Raw genomic sequence first — 24656 nt, 5'->3', positions numbered from 1 at the left:
CCTCCTTGTGATATCCACCCCTCACAAAGTAGCACCTCACTCTCTCCATCTGCTTCTTCAACCATGTCCTCATTCTATCCTTCCGATCTTGCTCCACAGTCTCTCCAGTGTAGCTCCACAGTCTCCTTGAAGCATCACTAAAACTCCTTTCCTTTTATGTTCAAAAATAGTAACTACAGTCAGCTTTCTACTGCAGGCCTTGATGGAGGGGAGGGTGCAAACCAAATATGCCTGAGTTAAATAATCCTCTGCCTTGAAAACTGTAAAACCCTCTGCAAGCTTTGTGTTTCACACTGCTCCACTTCATTTTCTCCCAAATGCCATGGCCAAACTGATCTTTCCTTGATGGGATGTTCTGGCCATTTCATTGCACTTCATAAATCAGTTAGCCATCTACAAACCACAGGATTTTCAGATTCCCTGTCTTCAGGTCCACTGCCCTGTGTAACTCCCTGATTTTGCCTGGCACTTGGTGCCATACCCTGCCAATGGGAGTTTGCTTTGATCTCATCCCACAAGCATTGCTGTGCCTTCTCTTACTCAGACACTCTCTGCTTGCAATCAGCTCTTGAAGCTCATTATTACTCCATTTCCTTCTTGCTCGCCCTCTCTGTTCTACTCTGTCAAAGACTGTAATCTCTTCCCCACACAAAACTAGAGAACCCTTCAATTCCTGAAAGAGGAAAAATACTACATTTAAATACCCTCAAACATCCATTTCCAAGCCAGTGCCTTTCTTCTTTTTAAAACACCTGGCTTTCTACCATGTATTTAATTTCTCTGCTTTGCTTCCTTTCACAATCCATCACCTCCCAGTACTCACATTATACATTTCTTTATGCCTGATAATTTCCTGCTCATCCCCTTGGTTTATATTTTTTCTCTTGTGTTTTCCAGTGAACATGGCAGGTTACTACCAGACCTTGTTTTGTCTGAGAACAAGCTACCTAATTCCAGATGATAAACAAAGAACATAGCAATTAAAATTCAGGAAGACAAAATCAGAGAGATAGCACTGACATTTCTTTCCCTACTCCCTCTTCCCCACTCTCATCAGTGACTGACATTTGGAGAATTTTAACCAACTCTAATAAACAACACAATTTGTCCCAGTTTCCTAAGAAAGTGAAGCTTGTATGATCACACCCTGCCAAGCAGTCCTAACCCCTTTCACACTCTGTAAGTCTGTATCAAACAAATAATGCAAAGACAGTGAGAACCCAGAGGTTATCTCTGCTGAAACAAAGAGAAACCCAAATTAGCATCTTCATTAACTGTGGGATGCAGCAGTCAGCTGGCCTGACCAGCAGAGTAGGATGGGGCACCCATCAGTACATACTTCCCTTACCTTCCCTGCTTATACTGAAAGGATCAGAGGTTTAGTCTTTAATTATTTCACCTAACACCAAACCATTGCCTATTTCACCTTTTCCAGACCCCCTTCCAGGATCAGATTATTAAGAACACAACTCTGATGCACTGACTTTATAACACAGATGAAGCATTTTTCTTTTTGTCTATCCCTAACCAGAAAAGGAAAAATATACTCTCTACCTTTTCTGAATTATACTGGGATTTGCAGTCACCAGTTGGGTTTTGGATCCAACGTCCTTGCTGTATTCAATGGACAGAGGAGGAAGGTTGCACCTGCACACAAAGACAGTCAAGGTTTTAAATGACATTCAGGACTGACAGGCTTCAGAAGATGTAAAAATGTTGTATTACTGGCCCAGGCTACAATTGTTCCCTACTGCACCGCACCTATAAGCATTTTTGTACCAGACTGTGGGGAAATAGAGAAATAAAACCTTTTGCAGAGATGAGATCTGTGTAGCTGCTAAGCAGAAACAAAGGCATATACTTGACATTTCTGACAGGCTGAAAGGCTGTGGAAGAGGCTGTTACTATCTATAGAAAAACTGTCTTTTAAAATTCAAACTCTTAAAGTTCTGGTTTTCACTCTGTTTTGTCTTGTTTACCAGTATCAGGCTCCAGATTCATACTACCATTCTGTGGTATTACAAGCATTATAACTGGCATTTTTAATATTACACTGTGGGGTACCATCATCTTGTAGAATTTACCAAGAAAACACAGAGAAAAAACAATTAAGTGGCTTCTTAAATATGTGTGTGTCAGTTCTGCTCACAATCTTGTTCTGGTGGGCAGGGGGATAATGGAATAAAGCCAAAGCAATTGAACAAATTTACTTTGGGAAGCAGAGAATCAAGACTCAAAAAAAACAGAGCTAGAGGGAAACATCCACACTGAACAGTCCTAAAAGCTCCCTTGTAAAGACCTAAGAGAAGGAGGAAGGTGCAGGAGATAAAGATACATTCAAACAGTATCCAAGCCTATGCACTGCCCCAAAAATTAGTCAGGAGAAATCTACTCAATACATAAAAATTACACTAAAAACTGGTTTCCAAACATTTTTTTAGTTCAGATTTCTCCTTTAAAACAAAGACATGAACAGTATTTGGAATGCTTAAAAGGCACAAATGAAACCGTGATTCTCAGAAACAAGCAGAACTTGGAATTTTTTTCAGAGAAAGGCTTTTTTAGTTGTTTATTTTGTTGGGGTTTGGGGTTTTCTCTCTGCAGTTTTTGTTAACTCAAAAACCCCCAAACAAACAAAACAACAACAACAAAAAACCCCAACCAAAACCACAGCGGTGCTATATCAGCATCTATCTGCATATAAATACCAGCTCTCAAAAGCTTAAATTCTCATAATCAAGAAATGCCAAGGAAAAGGACAGCAATGTCCAACCTACATGGAACATAGATGAATGCAATCACATTCACCAAGAAACACAAAATTTCCAGGAACATTTTCTCCTTTTCATGACTGTATTTGTTAAGATGTGTACAATGTATTGAGATTTCAGTCAAGAAACAGCTTCTAGTTTGCTCTACCACAATTTAGGAGAAGCTAGAAAATTTCAAAAGAAGACAGAAAAAAATAATCAAAATAAGAGGTTTCAGAAGCTGCAATCATTTAAAAAAAAGAAAAAAGAAAAAAAAAGAGTAAGGCTACGAGCATAAGGAAATTTTAATTCTCAGACATAAAAATGATAAAATTTTAATGAGAAAGAGTTTCTTAAAATAAAGTAAATAAAATAAAAGTAAAACAAATGTTTGTGAAGAAAGATTCATAGGTGATTTGCCTTAGGGTAGAGAGGTGGCTTAAATACCTCTGGCAGGTCACAATTTAATGCTCTCTGCTTTGAATAAACACAAGTTCATAGGGCAAGCTTTTAAAAAACCTTTTTTGGTTGAAGTTTATTTAAAAGCACTCTGAAGGACTAAGATCTCACCCTGGTTTTTTATCATCTCAGCATCTAAATAATGAAAATTCTTTCATAAGCCAGTCACAGATGCATTATTTAAAGACATCTAATTCCTTTCATCAGTAAGTCTGATTCCCACCTTACTGTGCAGGAAACATTAAGAAATAGCCTGAGTATCCAGAGGAAACTGCAGGAAATCATTTGCTAGACCTTCCCAATTATTTTCTTGGATAGGTCAGCAGAGTGCTGAGTGTTGTGCAGGTGAGGAATACACTAAAGCACAAGACTCATACCAAGAAACTTTATTTTTAAAATTCTCTCACTGTTCTATCTGGTACTGAGAAGTAACTACATGAAAAATAGTTTTAAACATGGCTTAGGACTACTACCTAACACTTTTCTCTTAAAATAAGCATTAGCATGTGGGGAGGGGGAAATAATTTTTTTCTTAGAAATAAGAATTACAAACTTGAAAATCAGAAGAAGAGCCCATTATAAACACAATACCTAAAACATGCAGACCATGTGCATCTTTCTCATTGCAGATGCAGCTTGCTATGCCTTAGGGGCTGAAAACTGCTGCTCTTTTCATCTCTTTGTTGGAACAACTGTGTTTGTAGAAGATACTCAGCAACCAGATGAGTTTAAACTCATTAAATAACCTGAGCAATTACAACATATGACTGCAGCCATCTTCTCTCATATGACAAAGCTTATGGAAATACACATAAGTGAAATCAAAACTCATGTGAAGGGAATTAAAAAACAAGGGCAAAACCTGGCAGGACATTTCATACTGCAGAAATACTTTGAAGATTTTACACAAATTTCTTTTCCAAAAAAATGAAAAATGTCATGGAAGTCACATTGTGCTCTTTCTCTCTTAGCTTTCAGATTATAGAAATGAGATTTCAAAAAAATCAACTAAATTCTGTTTTTTCACCCACTGTAAAAATATTTTCTCTCAGCAGTGTATTAATTTCTAACCCAAAAGAACTGAAACATTTTCCATAAATATGATTTCATATCACTAATACAACAGAGCCTGCAGACAGTGACTGGGATTTTGCAGGATTCTCCCTATCACTTATTCCTAAATCAAAACAAACTCTGTACATATAATGGTGCTTTACCCTCCCTACAGAGAGATGGGTTTTTATGATCAAGCTAAAATAACTGCTGTTTTCTTGTTTTGTTTTTAAACTTGTTGTTTTTGTAACTTTTGCTCCTACAGCATTTCAATTTCTAGAAAATATAACCATGGCATATACACTGCAGTTTCTTGTATTTAGTCGATGGAACACCTAAGGAGTTATGCAGTAATGGCAATCAGAGTGCTGCCCTCTCCCCCTGTGCTTTACATCTTCTCTTCTGTAAATGCTCCAAGTATATGTTTCCCTTTGCCGTTAATGTGTTTTATTTCTTTGCTTTAGCAGGCATTTAATAATGAAGGCATTTTTGGTCTTTGAGATGCAAACCAGAAATTACAGTCATGGTTTAGAGCAAATTTGTATGGTTTTATAATGAGCCATCAGGATCTAATAAGGAGACTTATAGTGGGTGTTCATTATACATCCCTCTGAAACCCAAAGACGTTCCCATTCTCATCTCTTTTGGAGCATTCCTCCAGTTTCTCCCCCACAATGTCTCTTTTGTTCATGTTTATCAGGGAGGAACTAATTTCTGGCTTTCTTCCTTAAGGATCGCAGACCTAGGAAGTGCCAAATTTAATCACGAAAGCAGTAGCTGGTTCGACATCTCTCCTGACAGGTTCTTCTAAATCAAGGAAGGCTGGAGGGAAAGGAAATGTCAAGAATCCCAAAAACCTCACATCAAGGGAAGAGGTTTGGCCTTTCCTCAGACAGTCAGCCACAGTTCAGTCTTGAGGGAAGAAAAACACAGGAAGATTTTAGCTTGTACCAACTCAAGCCTTGCCCCATAAATCAGCCCCTACTCATGAGTTCCATGGGTTGCACAGATGGCATTTTGTTTCAGAGGACAGAGCAAGAGCAGGATGAAGCACTCTGGCTATCACTGCATAAATTATGAGAAAAGCAGCTCCTCAGTACCTCCCTGAGACACTGCACAAGTTGTCATAACTTTACTGACCAGCAAATTGTCCCCACACACATACCCCTTTGTAGAACCAAGCCAAAACTCCTTTTTTTGCCTCTCCTCACACTTTGACCCAAATTGCTTGTGAAAAGGATCCTGCAAAGGCAGGGCAACAAGGCAAAATATCATTGATTAATCCCAAATGAACAGCTTTGAAAAGTCTGAGGCTTAGCAGCAGGAAGGGGGGACAATGTGTCGTTAGGTTTCTGTCTTACCGCATGACAAAATCTGCTTGATCTATTTGTTTTCCGCAGCCACTCTTTTTCAGGATCCCACCGTTTCCCACCACGGAGCATTTCTTCAGTGGCAGCTGGAAGGGAGTAGCCTAGCAACACAAAACAAGGACCAGTTTTACAGAGGAGAACACAAACATCTTTGTAGCAGCCACTCCTGGAGAACCCAGGGAGCTGTTAGGGCTCAATGACAAAAAGAAAAAGGCGAATTAGGAGTGAAGAAAAAAAAAAGGTACAGAAATTAGCTGGTAAGAGCATGTAGAACAGGTCTGATCCCCACTCCCAAAACCAGGACACAATAAACGTGATACAGAAGATGGTTTTCTGCAAAACCAAAACTGCCTGAAGTCCTGATGCAGACACTGACCAAAGTCAGGCAGTTCGCAAGCCTTCCAGGCAAGCTGCAAGACAGGGGGGAAACAAGACAACCAGGAAAACAGGAAAAAAATAATCCATGAAAGGGAACTTCCTGAGCTGATATACAAAAGACACCTCTGGGGAAGAAAGGAAGGGAGGAACAGGGAATGCTGTGATGACAGAAGTGCACTGGGAATCTGGAGTCACCCTGGCTCTCTGGATGGTTGTGTTGCTGGGACAGGTCAATCCAAAGCCTTAGGCAAAGACATTTGGAGCTTGACAGCAGCTCCTTAAACAGCCAGTTGCCCAGACACATAACAAATTAATATTAGTATAAATTAAAATTAAAAAGGGAGCATTTTTAGCTGAGGAGCTCTTGTAGCTGCTTAACCGGGCATGAAAGTGCAAGGTCAAATGGTCACGGGATCCTGTGCACCAAACACAGTAAAATATTAGATCTGTACAGTCCTCATTCCAGAGGATCTCAAAACTGTGGATGGGACATGTTCCTGTCAGCCTCAAGCCTTTTGTGAGCTTGGGGCAGTCATTAAAGCAGCACACAGCACTTCAGAGCAGAGCAGCATATGAAAAAAAAGGTGGTGAAGAGACGTGAATTTAAAGCAGTGTGATTTAGAATGTGATTTGTCTACAATGCAAGAGTTAAAACTCTCCTCAAGCAAAAGAACTGCGCAGGGAATTTTATTTATCAAACTTGTCAAAGCCTGACTTTGCAACAGAGACAGGAGTTACTGCACAGGCCTCGGAGAATAAAGAAGCCACGGAGAGAGAATGCAGCATCACAGAACAATTCTCTCTGGGTGGCCTCACTTGCATGTACAGAGCAACATCTGACATTGCATCATATATTCACCAGGCACTGCAACACAGGACATGGTCCAGAAAACAGACCCAGTATTACAGCACAGACTCTGCATTTTTAGAACTTATTCCTGCCGTCTTATCTCTCTTGTTAGATTTACTTGCTTTGTCTACTTTTCGCTGCAAACTAGACTCTGTTCAGCTTGTATAAAGTCACAACCTGCTTTTTAGTGAAAATACTAACTCTGGATTCAAATATGCTTGTGTAGAAAAGTAAATTTTAGTGTCCTGAGACCCAGCCATTTTTAGAAATATACTAAGAGCACAGCAGAGCAATACTGAGTATGCAGCTGCATTCTTGTCCTGCATCTGCCTTCTCAAGAACATTATTTAATTTACAGTTATTGAACCAGGAGCATATCTTGAGATTCAAAGGACATCTCATCTCTGAGGTGACCCTGATCAAATGAGAGCTCACATTCTCTGTAATGGGGTGGGGGTGGGAAGCAGAGGAAATGTAGACTTGGTATGTTCTATAAGTAACAGTACCTTTCTTATTCAAGATACATGAAAGCTCCTTTCATGACAGCTGGTTATACAAGGGCTGTGCCAAACCACAAAGGCAGCAGATATTAACTCTTGCTTTTAAGAGTAGTGGGCACTGTCACATAAATTCTGTGCCTTTAGACCCCCCAACAGACATTTAGCCAAATAGACGTTTAGTAGTTACGAAATGCTTCCAAATTCTGTGAGCTGCAAACAGCCTTTAATATTGCTTGAGATGACTTGCTGTCCCTTAAGGGAAGCTAATTTCCTGTTCTGCTCAGAGATGATAATATCAGTTCTTGTTTGCATACATACTTTGGTTTCCAAAATCTGGTGAAGTTTTGAAACTCTTGTCCTTCTGTTATCCCGAACACTGGCTTGCTACCTTGGTGTGTACAGAAAATTCCCACACCAAGGTGAGGTATTTCTATTTTTTATTCTAGTTTGTGCAAAGTAGGGAGCATGGTGGGAACCCATGAATTGTGTAAATATACACAAATTCTACATTTTAACAAACAAAGGCATCAACACACATTGGTTCCAAATTACACTCATTTTTAATTAATCAAACCCTTATTTGCTACTTATATCTCTTGCTTATCATTCTAATTTTTCTTCACCATACTCACTGCTCAGTCCTGTTGACTTCACTCCTGGTGGCTCTTATCCAAAAGAGCCTATTCATCTCAAATAGCACTCTCTTTCCCTTAAAACAAAGGATTATCCAAGCCTGTAAATTTCTAAAAGTTTCACAATGCAACTACTTAATCAAACCTGCCAAGCTATAGCTACTGATTAACAGCAAAATAATTCCCAAGTTTCATTCACATCTTGGACTACGTATCACTTCAGAGAACCTAAGGAGCAAAACAACAAGATCAGGGCTGATGAGGTGATGTGAAGGAGCCAAAGGAAAGTAGAAAGGGCAGATTATATCATGGTTGTCCCTCTGCCTAATCTGTGAAGATCCACTCACTCTATGGACACAGGAGGAAAACCAGGCTGAACACAGTTGTCTGTGGAAAGCCACCATGCCCACAGACACTTTTGTCTCCCCCAGAAAAGTACTGAAAATTCAGGACATGACACAGACATCAGAGTCTACAGACCACCCTTTAGCTTAAAATGGTCAACGGTCTATTTTCCAGAAGACCAAACTTATAAACTTTCCACAGACATTAAGCAAAAGACATCATTCCAGTGCCATTACCAGCATGCAGGGAGTTGCAAAGTCCAAAGGATTAACTGTCTCTGTTGTTTGGTGGCTTTCAGGTGCTTTGAGCTTAATGAAGAGCAATTGCTGAAACCTACATTTGTTAACCTGCACATGACTTCTCTTCAGACGTTCAATCACAAATCTGTGTTATTGCTGTGATTGCAGGGACATTCCAGGAACTCTTTGTCCAAACAAACACAAACTGACCTGTCACACAAAACTTACACAAGTCCTAGACTCAAGTGTTGCCCATAAGCAACTATGAAACATATGGCTCCTTTTTCTCTGTCTACAAAATCTTCTAATGCTTTCCGATTTTACCTTCCACATCACAACACTTTGCTAGGCAAATTTTCAGTTCATAGTTGACAGCGTGTAGATGCTCACATTAAAGGGACCCAGCTGTCATTTATGCTAAATGGTCCCAAAAAGCTCAGCTGTTTTTCTCCTTAGAATTCTAAGCTAGCCGAACAAATGCTGGCTTTAGGCAGCATAGTTGTAACAAAAGCATTTCCACTAATATTAGCTTCCTGAAACTCTGTTATTTTCATTTGCAACACATATGTTATTTTCTTCATTCATAAAATTTTTATGAATGGCCAGTGTCTTGTGAGTGGACTGGAAAAAAACAGCCTCAGTTTATTTAGTCTGATAGAGAAAATATACAAAAAAATATCACCAACTTATCTCCATTATTAAGCAATAATTACCATATAATTTACAAATACTTTAAAATAGTAACACCCTTCATATTGGAAATAAGCAGGATGAATTCCCTTTAAACATAAGTCAAGTAATTTAAAAAGAATTGCATAAGGCATTTTTTTAAAAGGCATCTCCCAACAAAACCAAAGACAGGAAGGCCCCATTGTCTCATTTTCCCTTTTGTAAACAATGAACCTCTACTGACAATCAGTGAAGGTGTTCTAGCTCATATTCATGTGAACAAAAGAAGAACCTGCACATCCCCCTGCAAATTCAATGACAAGCACACAGAGCAATAGATTAAAGACTCACAATTGAATACGGGACTAATTTAACAAAGCATCTCTCAAGCAATTCACTGATTAATTTCATCATTCATCTAAGTAGAAATAAATCATTGTCATCCATTGAAAGAACATTACACAGTACTAACAAAAAATAATTTTAGATAATGCTACTCTAAATCACTTTTATTTCATTGTTAGGTTGTTAATGCACTAATTTTTTGCCCACTCACTGCTGAAGACTTTAATCAGAAACCAAGTTCTTACTGGAAAAACAGGAAAAATTACTGTATTCAGCCTCTGATTTAATGCTGAAGATATAAAAATAATTGAAAACACTGAGAACATTAATTAGAATAATTTCTCTTTTAAATTAACATTTTGAATTTGAAAGAGATGCTGTGGTTTTGCTGTTCCTTTTGAGAAGGTGGCATCCTGAGGAGAAGTGTGGAGTTCTACTGAATTTCCTAAGGAGCCAGCAAAACCCTGAGAGTTCATGGTGGTTTTTCACACTGTCAGACACTGCAGGGTGGCACAAGCTGCTTCTTCATTGTTTACAAATTATGTTCGGTCTGATGCATCCATCTATTCTACAGAACTATCAAGACATGACAGCTTAACGACAAAAACCCACCAATGTCAGGGAAGGCATATTCCCCATAGGGGAATGTGTGGGGTGGCTGTGGTTCTTTCCATTTCACTCACTTCTCTCCAGCCAAATTCCAATCATCCCTACCCAGGCGTAGGAGTCCAGAGCAAGGAGTGACTAGTGACAGCAAGGTAACAGGCACAGAATCACAGAATGGTTTGGGTTGGGAGGGACCTTAGAGATCATCTTGTTACAACACCTCTGGGCAGGGACACCTTCCACTAGACCAGGTTGTTCAGAGCCCCATCCAAACCTACCTGGCCTTGAACACTTCCAGGGATGGGGCATCCACAACTTCTCTGGGCAACTTGTTCCCCTACCTAACCACCCTCACAGAAATAAATCTCAAATTCCACATATCTACACTAAACCCACTCTCTCTCACTGGAACAGGTGGGGCTCTGATTAAAATGTGATTATTACAAGAAGAAATGGTCACAGTGACTATGAAAGGAGATAAGGAAGAGAGCCTACATTGGACCTCCAGCTACCTTCTTCAGTTTATTTTGTCACTACCAACAAGTACATGTTGAAACCTGAAGCTCACTGATGGTACAGAAGAAAAGTTGTCCAGGTGGGATTAGCTCCTCTGTAGGTCCACATAACTCAGTCATGACAGTGGTGTCTTTATTCAGCCCTGAAGTAGGATTCAACGTTCGAGCTTATGCAAACTTTGTGCTCTTCACAAACATGTACTTTAGGCAGTGTTGTTTTTCATGAGATTAGAACCTCAGAAACTATTTACACGGGGACACAGGGCTGCAAAAGACCACTTGAAAGACTGAATGCATTGCTGTGCTGCTGCAGGAAAAGCTCTGCTATCCAAAAAGACCCATGAACTGCAGAGCAGCCACACACCAAAGAGAGAACACTTTTGAAGCATTATTCACATAAACCATGGAGTAGCACCGACTAAGCTGGCAGTCACTTTTAGTTCCAGCTGTACTTTAAGTAGGAACTTCAAAATGGTGTGATCTTTAATAGCTTTCTACCCAGCATGATGTCACTGCAAGGGAGCACTTGCTTGGAATTAAAAAAACATTTCAAATTGCTGATGTGGCATTTAATTCAATAGAGTCAGCTTCCATACAGCCAAGACAGCACAGTGTGGGGATTACGGAAAAAATAATAATAAAAAAAGCACATTTGTAGATTGGAACAGACTATATCATAGACAGTATTTTAAACAATGAATGCTCTGGCAATGTCAAGGGAATTCACCTTGACAAGACAAAAAGAATAAATGGGTGAGAAATTCCAAAGATCTGCAAGATCTGGATCCAAACTTTATGGCCTGCAATGCATTAAGACTCCAAATTTTGTATTAAAAATTATAAAAAGAAAGTATCATTTGGTGATATTGTGGGGGTGGGGAGGGTGTCTCTTATTCTGGGAGATGTTACAGTTTCCAACATTTCCACAGTTGGGAAGCCTCAAGAAGAACTTATGCTGCCTCCTAAATAACTGCATTTAAATGTTCTGTGGAGTCACCCAGTCCCATGTAAATGGTGGAAAATGGAAAAATAATGTATGAATTCCTTGAGGAACAGCATGACCAGAATCCATAAACAACTGCCTCTGTTGGCTTCCCTCACCACCTTTTCATACTCTTGAGTGACTCCTTTGATTTTTTTCTTTTTAAATCCTATGTGATAAGGCTAAACCTCAAGACATAGGACAAATCACTAAACTCATCCAACATCCACAGGAACACTCAGCAAATCCTTCCTTTTGCCTGATCTCCTGACAACACCAGACGCCATGAGGCTCAGAGGACACCACCATCCTTTGTGTGGGATTGTCAGCCCTGCTCTGCTTTGCCAGCACCTTCAGAGGCAGGTACACAACAGCCTTCCTCTTACATTTCAGCTGATTTAGGTTAAATGCTGGCACAGTCCAGTATTTACACAGCCTCCCAGATCACTGGCACTAGATGGCAGAAAGACACGTAGGAACAGCAGGTATTCCAGCACTTATCTCCCTGTTTCTTAATCTGCTTCAAGTGTGAGCAGAAGAAAAAAGCCATGTATCAACCTGTAAACACCAAGGTTGCGTTAATAAAATGCTCTAAGCTTAAGCCAAAAAAAGTGCACCAAAACCTCTTCAAGTTTTGACTGTGTGTTTCATGGAAACAAGGATGAACACAAGTCATCACTTCTGGGAAGAAAACTACTTTTTTGATGTCATGCAAATGTATTAAACAACATGAGTAGTTATCTTATGATAGTTCAACGAGTTTTTCTGCAGGTCTGAGAAAATGCAGTATAAACTTCAAGGCAGTTAATCTCCTGCCTTGCGGTGCACAGTATCCTCGTTGAGGAAGTTATTCTCTGTAGGCAGACACTAACTCTCATGCACAAAAGCCTTTGTTAAAGTAAATAACTGTTACATTCCAGGTAGAGAAATGAAGACAAAAACAAATAATATAACTGCCAAGTGACAAAGTCCTCCAACTCTGCCTGTACTTTCTCCCTCAGTGATTTCAAGATGCACAGTTTAAGTAGCAAGCAGAAACCAAAAGAGAATAGGGAAAATTGCAGGATATCTGCTTACATATATCTGGTGTAGGAATAAGTAAAGAATGTTGAATTTTTCTCTTGTGGCAGTGTGGGACAACACACAGACAGCAAGGAAGATATCTGGAAATTTTGCAAGACCATTGTTCAGTAAGGGGTACTGTTGGAAAAGTTCGGGGACTTCGGCGGGGAGAGAAATTGCAGAACAACCAATACGATTTATAAAAGCAAGCTCCGTTTATTTGCAATCCAGAAGCACTTATATAGTATATCAGCTTGTTAACTCTTTATTGGCTTAAACCTATCAAAGCGCATTTCTGCTTCTACATAATTAGACTACATTGGCAAGCTTCTACAGTTATGTTATGATTAAAGAACTCAGAGTTCACCCTCCCTTCTCCTAGTCAGTACATCTTATCTGCACAGCTGCACCTCTTCAAAACTCCCTTTTTGTTCTCAGGCCAATTCTCACACGGGTGCTTTCTCATGCAGGCAGTTTCTCACACTAGCTTTTGCTTGCAGGCCTTTTGCTTGTACGGTTCCTTTATTGATCCATAATTCTATCAATGATCCATGCCCCTGATCCTCTAACCATTCTTCAACAGGGTACTGTTTACTTTTCCCAGTTTTACAAAAGGTTTATCGACAATTTCATGTTCCTCAAAATCTTATTAGCAAGACACAGTATATGCAATAAATAAGGTTAGTTTCAGCTCATAAAAAATAAAAAGGGCTTTCAATCCTACTTGAAGAAAAGGACAATAACACTTACAGAAAGGAATGGATCTCTGAATTCCTGATCCCCCTGATATGAATAAGCAGCTACAACAAAGGTAATTAATCAACTTATATAGGCATCAAAATACAGATTTAGGTATCATCAGAGGTATCAAAGTAGCAACACACCTCCATTTTGACAGTATATTAGACAATGAACCTCAACAAGGAAAAGATCCTCTCATCAACAAGTAATCCTTGCCTTTCCTTTGCCTCTATATAGTTCAGATGAATCACTGACATCTTTTGAGATTCACTAGTTCAAAAGACACCAAAGACAAGTAGCAAGGATTGAGCTGTCCAGGAAATTTGCAATTAGAGTTTAAGCAGAGTTTAAACACTGAGATTGGTTTCTCAGCAGCATGGAAACACTGCTTATGTTTTTTAATACTTGCACATTTCCATTTTTTTCTCCTCTATTAGTGAGAAAAATGAAGCCTCTTAAGAAAGTTTCACTTACCTTACAGATAAGGAGGCAAAACATAACTATTTTAAGACAAATTTCAGACTTCAAAAATTCCAAATTTTACAACACATATGGAGATTATTTACCAATGTATCAATCTGCATCTTACAACTTTAGTCTATCCTTCATGCAGAAAACTATATGGCACATGATATGGCTCATGTAACTAACAAGACATGAAAAGCTGACAAGTAAGACTTGAAAAGCAGGTAACAACACACAAAGAAAACAACACAAAGAATTTCAAAGACTACACATTAAGCAGTGGTACAGGTTTACATTTAGAACACTTTCTTCAGGGCAGTCTTCCTGAAGAGAAGTAGAGCCACGGTTAAAAGCTCTTGCTGGAAAGTCAAAAAGGTCAGCAGCATCAAAGATTTATGTATAATGAGTGACTACCAAAGTGTTTAAAAAGCCATGTTTACCAAATAAGGAAGCAATTAGAGGGAAGTGCAGTGCCATGTAATGTCATGTCTAAAAGTTATGAAAACAGAAGTTTAGAAGGCCAAGGAGGTTGAGAGGAATAACTACTGCAATTACAGAACCAATGAAGTTTCCATTAGCTATTTATTTTTTCTGGTAATGAAAACAAACTTTAAATGTATTTTCACGTAGAGGCATGAGAATAATTCATTAATAACTTGTCAAAACTGATTTGAATAAACAACAGTCACTTCTACATCAATAATAAAACACTTAGCAACATAAGATTAAAATGGAGAAAGTGTCATTTCGTTATATAAGGGTGTAGCTTCCCTAAAAAGTAATCAGAAAGTGTCATTTGTTGCAAGCTTACGTGAAGCCTTGTCCAGAGGAGAACAACAGAATTGGGGAAGGGTCAGGAGCACAAGTCTTGTGAGGAACAGCTGAGGGAGCTGGGGGTGTTTAGCCTGGAGAAAAGGAGGCTCAGGGAAGACCTTATCACTCTCTACAAGTGCCTGAAAAGAGGTTGCAGCCAGGCGGGGGTTGGGCTCTTCTCCCAAGTAATAAGCAACAGGACAAGAGGAAGTGGCCTCAAGCTGTTCCAGGGGAGGTTCAGGTTGGACATCAGGATGAATTTCTTCACTGAAAGGTTTGTCAGGCACTAGAATGGGTTGCCGAGGCAGGTGGTGGAATCACCATCCTGAGAAGCGTTCAAAAAACACGTGGATGTGGCACTCAGTACTCTGGTCTAGTTGACAAGGTGGAGATCATTCAAAGACTGGAATCGATGATGCTGGAGGTCTTTTCCAACCTAAATGATTCTGTGATTCTGTGAAAGTTCTTTTGGGGCTCACTCCTCTACTGAGTGTGCAGCCAAACAGGGAGGCCAGGCCTCAGGGACCCAACCCAACCTAAGACCAAGATAGCACAATTATGCATTAGAATCTGGAAACTAATTTCACACCAAGGCCTTTCCTTACTGACTCGGTGCTTCCTTTGCTTTTAGCATCATAGAATTCACATAACCCAGCCCACCTCCTGCTCCAGCCAGGGCCACCTGGTCACTATATGCTGTTTCTTACATGTAAGGACCCTGGACAGCTCTGGGATCCACTTTGCCCCCCCCCCGGCTTTCCCCGCCATCCTCTGCAAGGTGTACTTACATTCCCTGACGGAAGAGGCTAAAGCAAATGATGTGCCACCCTCTGTTCGAGGTTGCAATTTGGAGAAGACAATGACAAGTTTCAATAAACTGCAATTCTCTTCTGCCACTAAACAAACAACCAGGGAAATAAAATTTCAGGAAGAGTTTCTCCACGGAAAGGTGGGTTAAGCATTGGAATGGACTGTCCAGGGAAGTGGTGGAGTCATCATCCCTGGAGGTGTTCAAGAAATGACTGGAAGTAGCACTCAGTGCTTTGCTTTAATTGACAAGGTGGTGATTGGTCAAAGATTGGACTCGATGATCTTGGAAGTCTTTTCCAAACTTAATGATTCTATGGTTCTGTGAAATCACAGTAGCTGCTAGGACATCATATTATTTTGTTATTTTAAGATAACAAAATCAGACCCAGCAAATAGGTTTTGAGCTTCCTATCAAGTAAAACAAATTTTATTTTTCACTTAAAGCAATTCCCAAACCAAATGCAAATCCAGGGCAAACTAATGAACATCCAGAGCAGCAGGAAGCTATTAACAGAATGGTAATGCACTGGATTGAATACTCCCTCAGTAATAAGCACAACATAACAGAAAGCTACTTGAATCTAGAGCCTTTCCCTCCACTTCATTTTTGGGGCCTACTTCAGGCCCAGTTTAAAGGCTAGACTGAGGAGGGATGGTTTCCTAACAGCAAATATTTGAGCCTTGTGACCTGGAAGAGGATGGGGTAAAAGAGCAAACGACTTGAAGTGTACCAGCAGGGAATATCCAAGTCCCCAGTAGGGATGAGAGGTTGTTAAAAAGGCTATGCTGAATCCACTCCCAGTACTTGCTAACATATAACACTAACATTAAAACATGATGACTGCAGCTTCCATGCAGCATTTCCAAAGACATATCCTTGCCAGACTTGTTTCTCTGGCTGAGAAAATTACTCCATTCTGCCTCTTGTACTCACTCTGCTGCTTTAGTTTTCATCCCTTTACCAAGATATGTCATACAAGAATTGTCATGATCTTTCACCTTTTGAAAACTGAGTTGTCTGATTTTGATATTCCTCAAACTTAAGCTTCTAAATTTTCCTTTAGCTTTCTTTATTCACATGAGGAATCTCATGGAAAAAGACAGCACAGATTGGTTGTTGGCTTTTGATAAGAGATATATAAAATAGAATGGTCTGGGCTGGAAGAGACTTTAAAGGTCATCTTGTTTCAGCATCTTTCAATAGACCATGAGGTTCACTCTGAGGTTGCTCAGAGCCCCATCCAACCTGGCTTTGAACACTTCCAGGGATGAGGCATCCACAGCGTCTCTGGGCAACCTCTGCCAGTGCCTTCCCACCCTCAAAGGGAAGAATTTCTTCCTAATATCCAACGTAAACCTACTCTCTGTCAGTTTGAAGCCATTCCCTCCTGCCCTGCCACTACATTTAACTGTGTCCTCTGGTTTCATCTTCCCACAGTATCTCTAATTTTTTTTTTGAGCTCTCTAAGTCAATTAAAGAGAAATATTCAAGTGTTGTTGCTCTCCACTCATGTCTAAATAGCCTTTAAAGAGCAGACAAAAATGATTGCAAAATGACTTTTTGAATGTTGTACAATATATTCCTTCTCAATTGTGTCCAGCCAAAAATGTCACACTTAGAGAAAATGCTTTTTCCCCATGGCATATAATCTCTTATAATATGACCTGTAATTAGAAAGCCAGATTAGGTTCTTTTCTCTTTCTTGTATCACTAGGTAAAGAGTCTACACAAGTGAACCACCTAGACCTTCCATTTTTGTATTGCTCCTCTCACAATGCCATTCATGACACCTGGAAACAGTAGATATTAGACCATCCCACTCCTAACAACCAAGTTAGCAACGATATCATGCCCTTTTTTCCCAGTAAATATGATTGTAGCAACTCTAGAATACGCAGAGAACAAGTAGATTAAACAGATTCCTTTTAACAGCATCCCTGTTGTAATCTTACTTACATTTGCATACCCTTCAACATAGCTCTGTTCTCTTTTCACCACAAACAAGTGTGACTCTGTCTTGGACTGCCAGAGCCTATATATGCTCTTCTTTTTCACTCAGCTTCTCCTTTTTGTCAGCAAAGCAATGGCATTTTTGGGTGTTTTATTTCAGAGTTAAATCCCAAAGAGAAACCTTACCAGAACTACTGAGTATCATTGAGCTGTTGTATGAAAGTCTTGGAGGCCTGTGAAGTTTGTAATCTTTCATAAATCAAATCAATATTCAACTGAAAAGTTTATGGATATTAATAAATTAATGGCCTGCTGTTGCAGTGGGGATTGCTGCAACAAGCATGTATCAAACCAGGAGTCCCGTGGAAAGGAAGTATATGTGGACAGATTCGTGGTAGATGTTTCAGAGATCTTTATTTCTCCAGCCACATGGCCGGGGCTCTGCCAAGGAACTGTTACAGTCACGGGACCCGAGGGTCCTTGGCCACCCCGGGGAACACAAACCAACCAATCGGGAATGAAGCTGACCAGGGGCAGGGAAACCCCGTGTCTCCCCCCAGGGCCCATCTCCCAGGGCTCCATGGCAGGGGAGGAGACCCCAACAGCCTGCATTTTTCATTCATGAAATAGTTTAGTGGAAAAGCTTCCACTTAAACAGTGAGAATTTTCACCAAGGTTTCATTAAGCCTGAAGGGGACACTTGTAGATACAACTGGCAGACTTTACACTACAAATATTCCAGTGAAGAGGAGGCTGTTTTACAACACTCTGCTAAAGATAAATTAGCAATGATTCTACATCAGAATTCAAAGTGGGCAAGACTTTCACAACGAGTTTGGCAAAGTGGTGGGTCACTACACTGTTTTGTTTAAATCACTTCTCCCACTCCTACTTAAAATTCAGACATCCAAATTCACTACATGAGAGAAATGCAAGAACTCCACTGAACTTGCAGTAATTCATATGTAACAGGACTCCACACAGAGCTCCTTCCACTACAGAACAAGCACAAACCCACGTGCTTCAGAGCAGGAGCTCTACTCTGTCAGGTCAGTCAGGGATGGAGATTAAACACTCCCTCAGGCCTCTCAAGCCTCAGGCACTATGAATGCCACTCATCCCAGGGAGTGACCTAGGGAATAGCTCCACACAGTTTGGTATATTGGGTGAGCAAAAGGTGAAAAAATCCCCTTTCCAAGAGGATTGCATAGGAGGATGCAAGATTTCAGGCAGCCAGCTCTCAGTACTTGTCCATTTCTCCCTGCTGCCACACACAAGAACATATTCTAAAAGCACACAGGCAGACAGACCAAAAAAAAAATGGTTTTAGCTGAGGCCTGGAGAACAGGTTGATATGAAGGATGGACCTCTAAGGCAAAAGCTCACACTGTAGTCAGATAAACCCCGCACTGTAATTCCTAACATGAAGCATGTGTACATATGAAGAAATATCAAGCCCTAACATGAAGAGTTTTCAACAGAGATTTCCTTGACAGATACAGTATTTTCAGTTACTTTCAAAGTGCTGAATGATGTAATTGTATATTCATATGTATCACACACACATATCTACAAAGACAGATTATAGCAACAAAAATGCAATTATAGACCATAGAGTCTGAGAATAAGCAATAGACAGAGAAAAGTACAAACTCCATAAATGAATGAAAAAAATATTGCCATGATTTTGTAATAAATATATGAGAAGAGTAAGTGCTCAGTGCTGACCCAGCAGATGAGGTAATAGCCTACACAGCTGATTGGACACCCCTGAATTTATTTTCTCTAATCGCTGTTGTAAGTTATATCCATTTTCACAGCCGCAGAGGTGCCTCAAAGAACCTAAAGCACAAGAGTAAAGCTCAGCCACTCAATTAACAGCCCGAGCAGCTGTGGGGATAGAAATTAAAATTATTTTCTCCATAAAAATCTGTAATTTCTACAGTGAATTTTAAATTTGAGATATTCTATGTATGAATTTTAAATTGAGGATAATTTAGGCTAGCATTTCTCAGCATTCTGATTGCAATCAGGATGTGTGTGTCATGTTTAATTTCTGTTTCGATTGTTCATGGGTTTCCAAGATTTGGCTTGGGATCTGATCTCCCAGCAGCCTTTCCATGGCACTTCAAGCACAGAATTCCAAACCCCAGAGAACCTACAGGCTGCAACACAGCCTCTACTGCAGCTGCTTTATTTTCTGTTCCTTCCCTCAAATGAAGGTTTCTCTCCTCCATCCAAATGAAACTACTGCAAGTCCCAAAAGAGTGGGAAGAATATCAAAGTACAGCATAAATTGCTTTTAACACACCACCAAAGTAAAAAACAATTTTCACTCAGCTCATCATTTTTAAAAGACAGCTTTTTTTCTCCCTCGAATAAGTAGCTAGACATACACTGAAGGCAAAACACAAAGACATGACTATCAAAAGACAAATTTTAAAGTAAAACCTGTGTTTTTTAAATTTACTCTTTCTGACAAGAATTTGGAGTGCACTGCCAGTAAGTGGTAGTTAGGCGTATATTAGTGAAAGGAAAAAGACTCTGAAAGCATAATTTCAGAGAAAATACTTTTTGAAAGACCATGTATTCTGGTGGAAAGGCTACTCATCAGAGCCAAATGCATACCTTTCATACTTTTGCAAGTTGTACTGTATTTAGCTTCTCTGAAAGTACAACAGGGTATTAACATATTTGCCAGAACATGGAAGAAATTTCTTACATTTACAGGGAAAATGGCTATGAAGTCACTGACTTGGATTGCTGCCAAATAAGGAATGCTGCACAACTTATTTCTTCTGTATTTACTCAAGTTTTAAGGAGATTTCAAAAATGAACCACACCTGACCCACTAATGAGATATTTAACAAAGTCATTTTATATGGTTTCCAAAACCCTGATCTGTAGAGCATTAAAATAACATCAAATTAACTTGAAAATTCCACAGACAAATGTCATCACAACTTGCTAATTCATAATGGAACCAGGGTATTTTTGTGATCTTAAAAGATCAAAACAGCACACAGAAACAAATAGAGAGAGCAAAAGACAAACATAATCACAGAATCATTTAGGATGGAAAAGACCTCCACGGTCATCAAGTGCAACCTTTGAGCCATCACCACCTTGTCAACTAAACCAGGGCACTGAGAGCCACATTCAGTTGTTTCTTGAACACATCCAGGGGTAGTGACTCCACCACACTCTTTACCATCTGAGGTCCTCTTTCATCACTAAATTTTACTGGATAAAACAAGAAGCAGCTGTGGCTTAGATCACGCAAATACAGAATGTACCCAAACCTCATACAGGCATTTAAAACGTCAAAGAATTGTGCACTTTTCCTTCAGACATGGCAAACCAAACATAAAATGTGTATCATATAAGTTAATTCCACTGGAGTTCTGCTCTAGGTTACAGATTCACAGCCTGGCTGAAGTAAGAAAGACCCACAGTGCGTCATCTGGTCCCACCTTCCTGCTCAAGCAGGCCCGTGCGAGAGCAGAGCACAGGATTGTGTCCAGATGGTTCTGGGATATCACCGGTGAGGGAGACTCCACACCCTCTCTGGACAATCTTGGTCACTACACAGGGAAGAAGTCCCTCCTTATATTCAGGTAGAACTTCCTGGGAATCAGTTCCTGCCCATTCCTCTTCCCATTGCTGTGCTCCATGGAGCAGAGCCTGGTCCATGCTCTGAGCAGACACTGACAGAATGTCCCCTTTTAGCATCTCCTCTCAAGGATGAACAGCCCCAGTTCCCTCAGCCTTTCTTCATCAGAGAGATGCACCAGTTCTAAATTATATTTGTTGCCCTTCAGGACCTCCATGTCTCCCCTGTCCAGAGAAGCCCAGACACAGCACTCCAGGGTGATCCTCACCAGGGCTGAGCAGAGGGGCAGCATCACCTCCCTGACCTGCTGGCATTGCTCTTCCCAATGCACCCCAGGACACCACTGGCTTTCTTGTCCTCCAGGGCACTGCTGGGTCATGGATAGCCTGTTGTTCACCAGGTCCTTCTCTGCAGAGCTGCTTTCCAGCTGGTTAGCCCTCAGCCTGTGCTGGTGCTGGGGTTGTTCCTCCCCAAGTGCAGGACCCTGCATGTGCCGTTGTTGAACTTTAGACAGTTGTTCTCTGCCCATCCCTCCAGCCTGTCAAGGTCCTTCTGTAGGGCTCAGGATCAGCCACTCCTCCCAGCTTTCTATCACCAGTGAACTTGCTAAGTAAGCAAACTCAGATTCTGCTAATCCCTCAGGTAACTGCTTGCTACCCCAACCACAGAAGAGAAGTGAAACCGTCTTGTGGGATCTGCAGAGAAGGAATGCCCTGCAAGAGCCAAGCGTACCTTGCTTTTATAAAAAAATACTACCTTTCCTGACAAGGTTTGTTTTATCTGTGTTTTAAACCTTCAAAGCCACAACAAAGCTATCAGAATAACATGATAACATTATTACACTGTGAGAGAAAAAAGCCATCTAGACAACAAGAGAATAGGCAGCAGCAAAGCAACTGCAGCTCCTACCTGACACCAGTGATGAGCAAATAACTTTACAGTTGAAAAATTGACCATGAAAATGTGTAATTCTTTTCTAGAACACTTTGAATTTCACTCCAGGTGTGCAGACTACTCTGGTATTGGACTAATGGAGTAGTACTTCCATGGAAGGGGGCTGCCTCATCTTTATGCAGGATTCAAATGCCCACAGCAGGATAAAGCAGAGATGCCAAAAGCGTTACACTGTGGGAAGCAGGTGAAAAATGGGATTCGTGTTCCTCGCCTGCATCCCTGCAATGACTCTCTGTCTCTGAGGTCTGTGCTAAGCTGCATGGACTCCACACAACATGACAGCAGAAAGCATTAGTGGGAAGTCAATTGATCCCTAGCTGTGATTAAAAGGCCAACTAGAAAAAGATACTAATAAAGATTGAAGAATAGCAGCAGTAGGTAGGGAGGCCTGGGGGCTACCTAGGAGAGAACACAGAGACAAAAATGTGGTGAGAAAAGCAGGATAAAGAACTGAAGCAGCAGACCAGGGAGCTCTCATCATTCTCCATCACAGAAGGGGACACTGATCCAAAGGGATATTGTGGGTAGCAGATGTCTTTGACAAAAGCCAGCACAAAAGTACACTGGAATGAGAGAGTTTTGAAAAAATACTGATTTCCTGTCACCCTCTTACCTGTAACAGGATTAACCACAAATGCACCTTTAGCAGAAAATACTTGCTAGTTCACCTTACTTCTATATTACCAAAATACCTGTTGCTATCAACAAAAGGTATATTTACTGTTGTTTTACAATTGTTCCCACTGTCAGTCAGATACCAGCTCAAAGTTCAGCTCAGGCATGTAAAGATCCTGTCCCAACTGACAGGCCAGAGTTCTGCTCTTACAGATTTAAAGACAAAGTGTCTATTATGAGAACTTCTGAAATCAAGACCTCTGTGAGGTCTCTTGGCAAATCAGGTCTGATTTTGATCTGTCCTGTATATTGTCATCTCCATGGAGAAGGAAGGGTAACAAGAGTCACATAAAACTTTTGCCCTGAACAAATGTATGACAAAAACCCAATTATGCTGGTGACACTATTTAGGAGCAGGGCAACTTACAGCCCAACCAGCTTTTCTGTAGCTGGAGATGCTCTGAAGGAATGAAAATGTAGCTCATCAGTGGGAAGATAAAACTAAGTGGGATGTGAAAGAAGCAGCTCTGCTGAATAAAAAAGGTAGCATTTTTGCAAGCTCACAGTTCTGTAAATATCTGGGTGTTAAATGACTTGACAGAGCTATGCTCACAGACAGCCTGTTACACCAGATCACCTTCACTGCAGCTCCCCTCAGAACCACCAAACCAGAGTGGGTACCAGCCATCACATAAAGGTCCCTCCCAGGTCAAGTTGGCCTTTCAGGTCACCTTACCCTGGGCAAATATTACCCTCAACTAGAGCTGGGAGAGAGAATCAAGTGCAGTGTTCCATAAAGCAGAGGCCCAGCAGAACTCACAGGAAGGGGAAAGAAAAGAGAAAAGACAGCAGGGGCATAGTTATTAACATGCATTTTACAAACCAAATCAGTGTGAAAATCAAGTTTACATGGTTAGCAAGAGTAATATTGCATGGAGGTAACTGGCATATCAAACTTTGGAGTGCAGAAAAAATAGAAAGAAGGGCCAAAAGCTTGTATTTAAAAGAATAAAACTAGGTATCACATCTTGCATGGCTAATTATTGTGAATGAGGAGTTCCTTGCAGGATCAAAATGCTAATAATGAAGCAAGCAGGAAGGATTTAATTTACATTGGAGTAGAACCACGCTGAACACTTTTTAACTTTGCCTCTACATTTTTCATCTCTGATGAACAAAGACCCTTTGAAAGCACAAAAAAGCAAGTTTCTGGTCTACTTGGAAGTGTTATTTATTTTGTAAGCTTCACATAACAGCAGGTTTCAGAAAAGTACTCAGCCTTACAAGCACTCAGTGGGAGCAGATATCAAACTTTAGAGAGAAACCAACATTGCTAATTATCACTATATAGGTTTTCTCTACAAATTCCTTATCTCTCAGATCATCTATTCTCAAACAAACAGATATTCAATTTGAAATTCCTAAAACATAGGGACTACTTTGGCACCATGACAACAATTTGGTGTAAATGCATACCTGAACGTGGTACTATCTGATTGTCCCTCAACAAAATGTTGCAGAAAATAACACAGAGTCAGAGAATAGCCTGGGTTGGAAAGGACCTTAAAAATTCTCAAGTTCCAACCCTACTGCCATGGGCAGGGACACTGTCCACTAGACCTGGTTGCTCAGAGCCTCATCCTTAAACAGTTACAGGGATGGGATATGCAGAACTACGCTGGTTTAGTACCTTGCCACCCTCATGGTAAAGAATTTCTTCCTAATATCTAATCTAAACCTACTCTCTGTCAGTTTGAAGCCATTCCCTCTTGTCCTGTCACTCTAGGCCCTTGGAGACAGTTTCTCTCCGTCTTTCCTGTAGGCTCCCTTTTGGTACTGGAAGACCACAATTAGGTCACCCCAAAGCCTTCTGTTCTCCAGGCTGAGCAATCCCACTTCTCCCAGCCTTTCCTCATATCAGAGCTGCTCCATCCTTGTA

At 40.5% G+C, this 24656-nt stretch overlaps 1 protein-coding gene across 1 annotated transcript in view; it reads right to left on the bottom strand.

Annotated features, from left to right (window-relative positions):
- The window catches only part of ST8SIA1 (ST8 alpha-N-acetyl-neuraminide alpha-2,8-sialyltransferase 1), a gene marked incomplete at its 5' end in the record, with an annotated part of 108181 nt that overhangs the window by 43889 nt on the left and 39636 nt on the right, over positions 1–24656 (bottom strand). The window contains 2 exons of the mRNA XM_082280115.1: positions 1555–1647; positions 5624–5733. Coding sequence (XP_082136241.1) covers positions 1555–1647; positions 5624–5733 — 203 coding nt within the window. The remainder of the gene's footprint in view (positions 1–1554; positions 1648–5623; positions 5734–24656) is intronic.

Source organism: Coloeus monedula, assembly GCF_965178545.1.
Source record: "Coloeus monedula genome assembly, chromosome: 4".
Classification (NCBI taxonomy): Eukaryota; Metazoa; Chordata; class Aves; order Passeriformes; family Corvidae; genus Coloeus; species Coloeus monedula.
The sequence above is the reverse complement of the archived record's forward strand: the minus strand, read 5'-3'. Positions and strand labels throughout refer to the sequence as shown.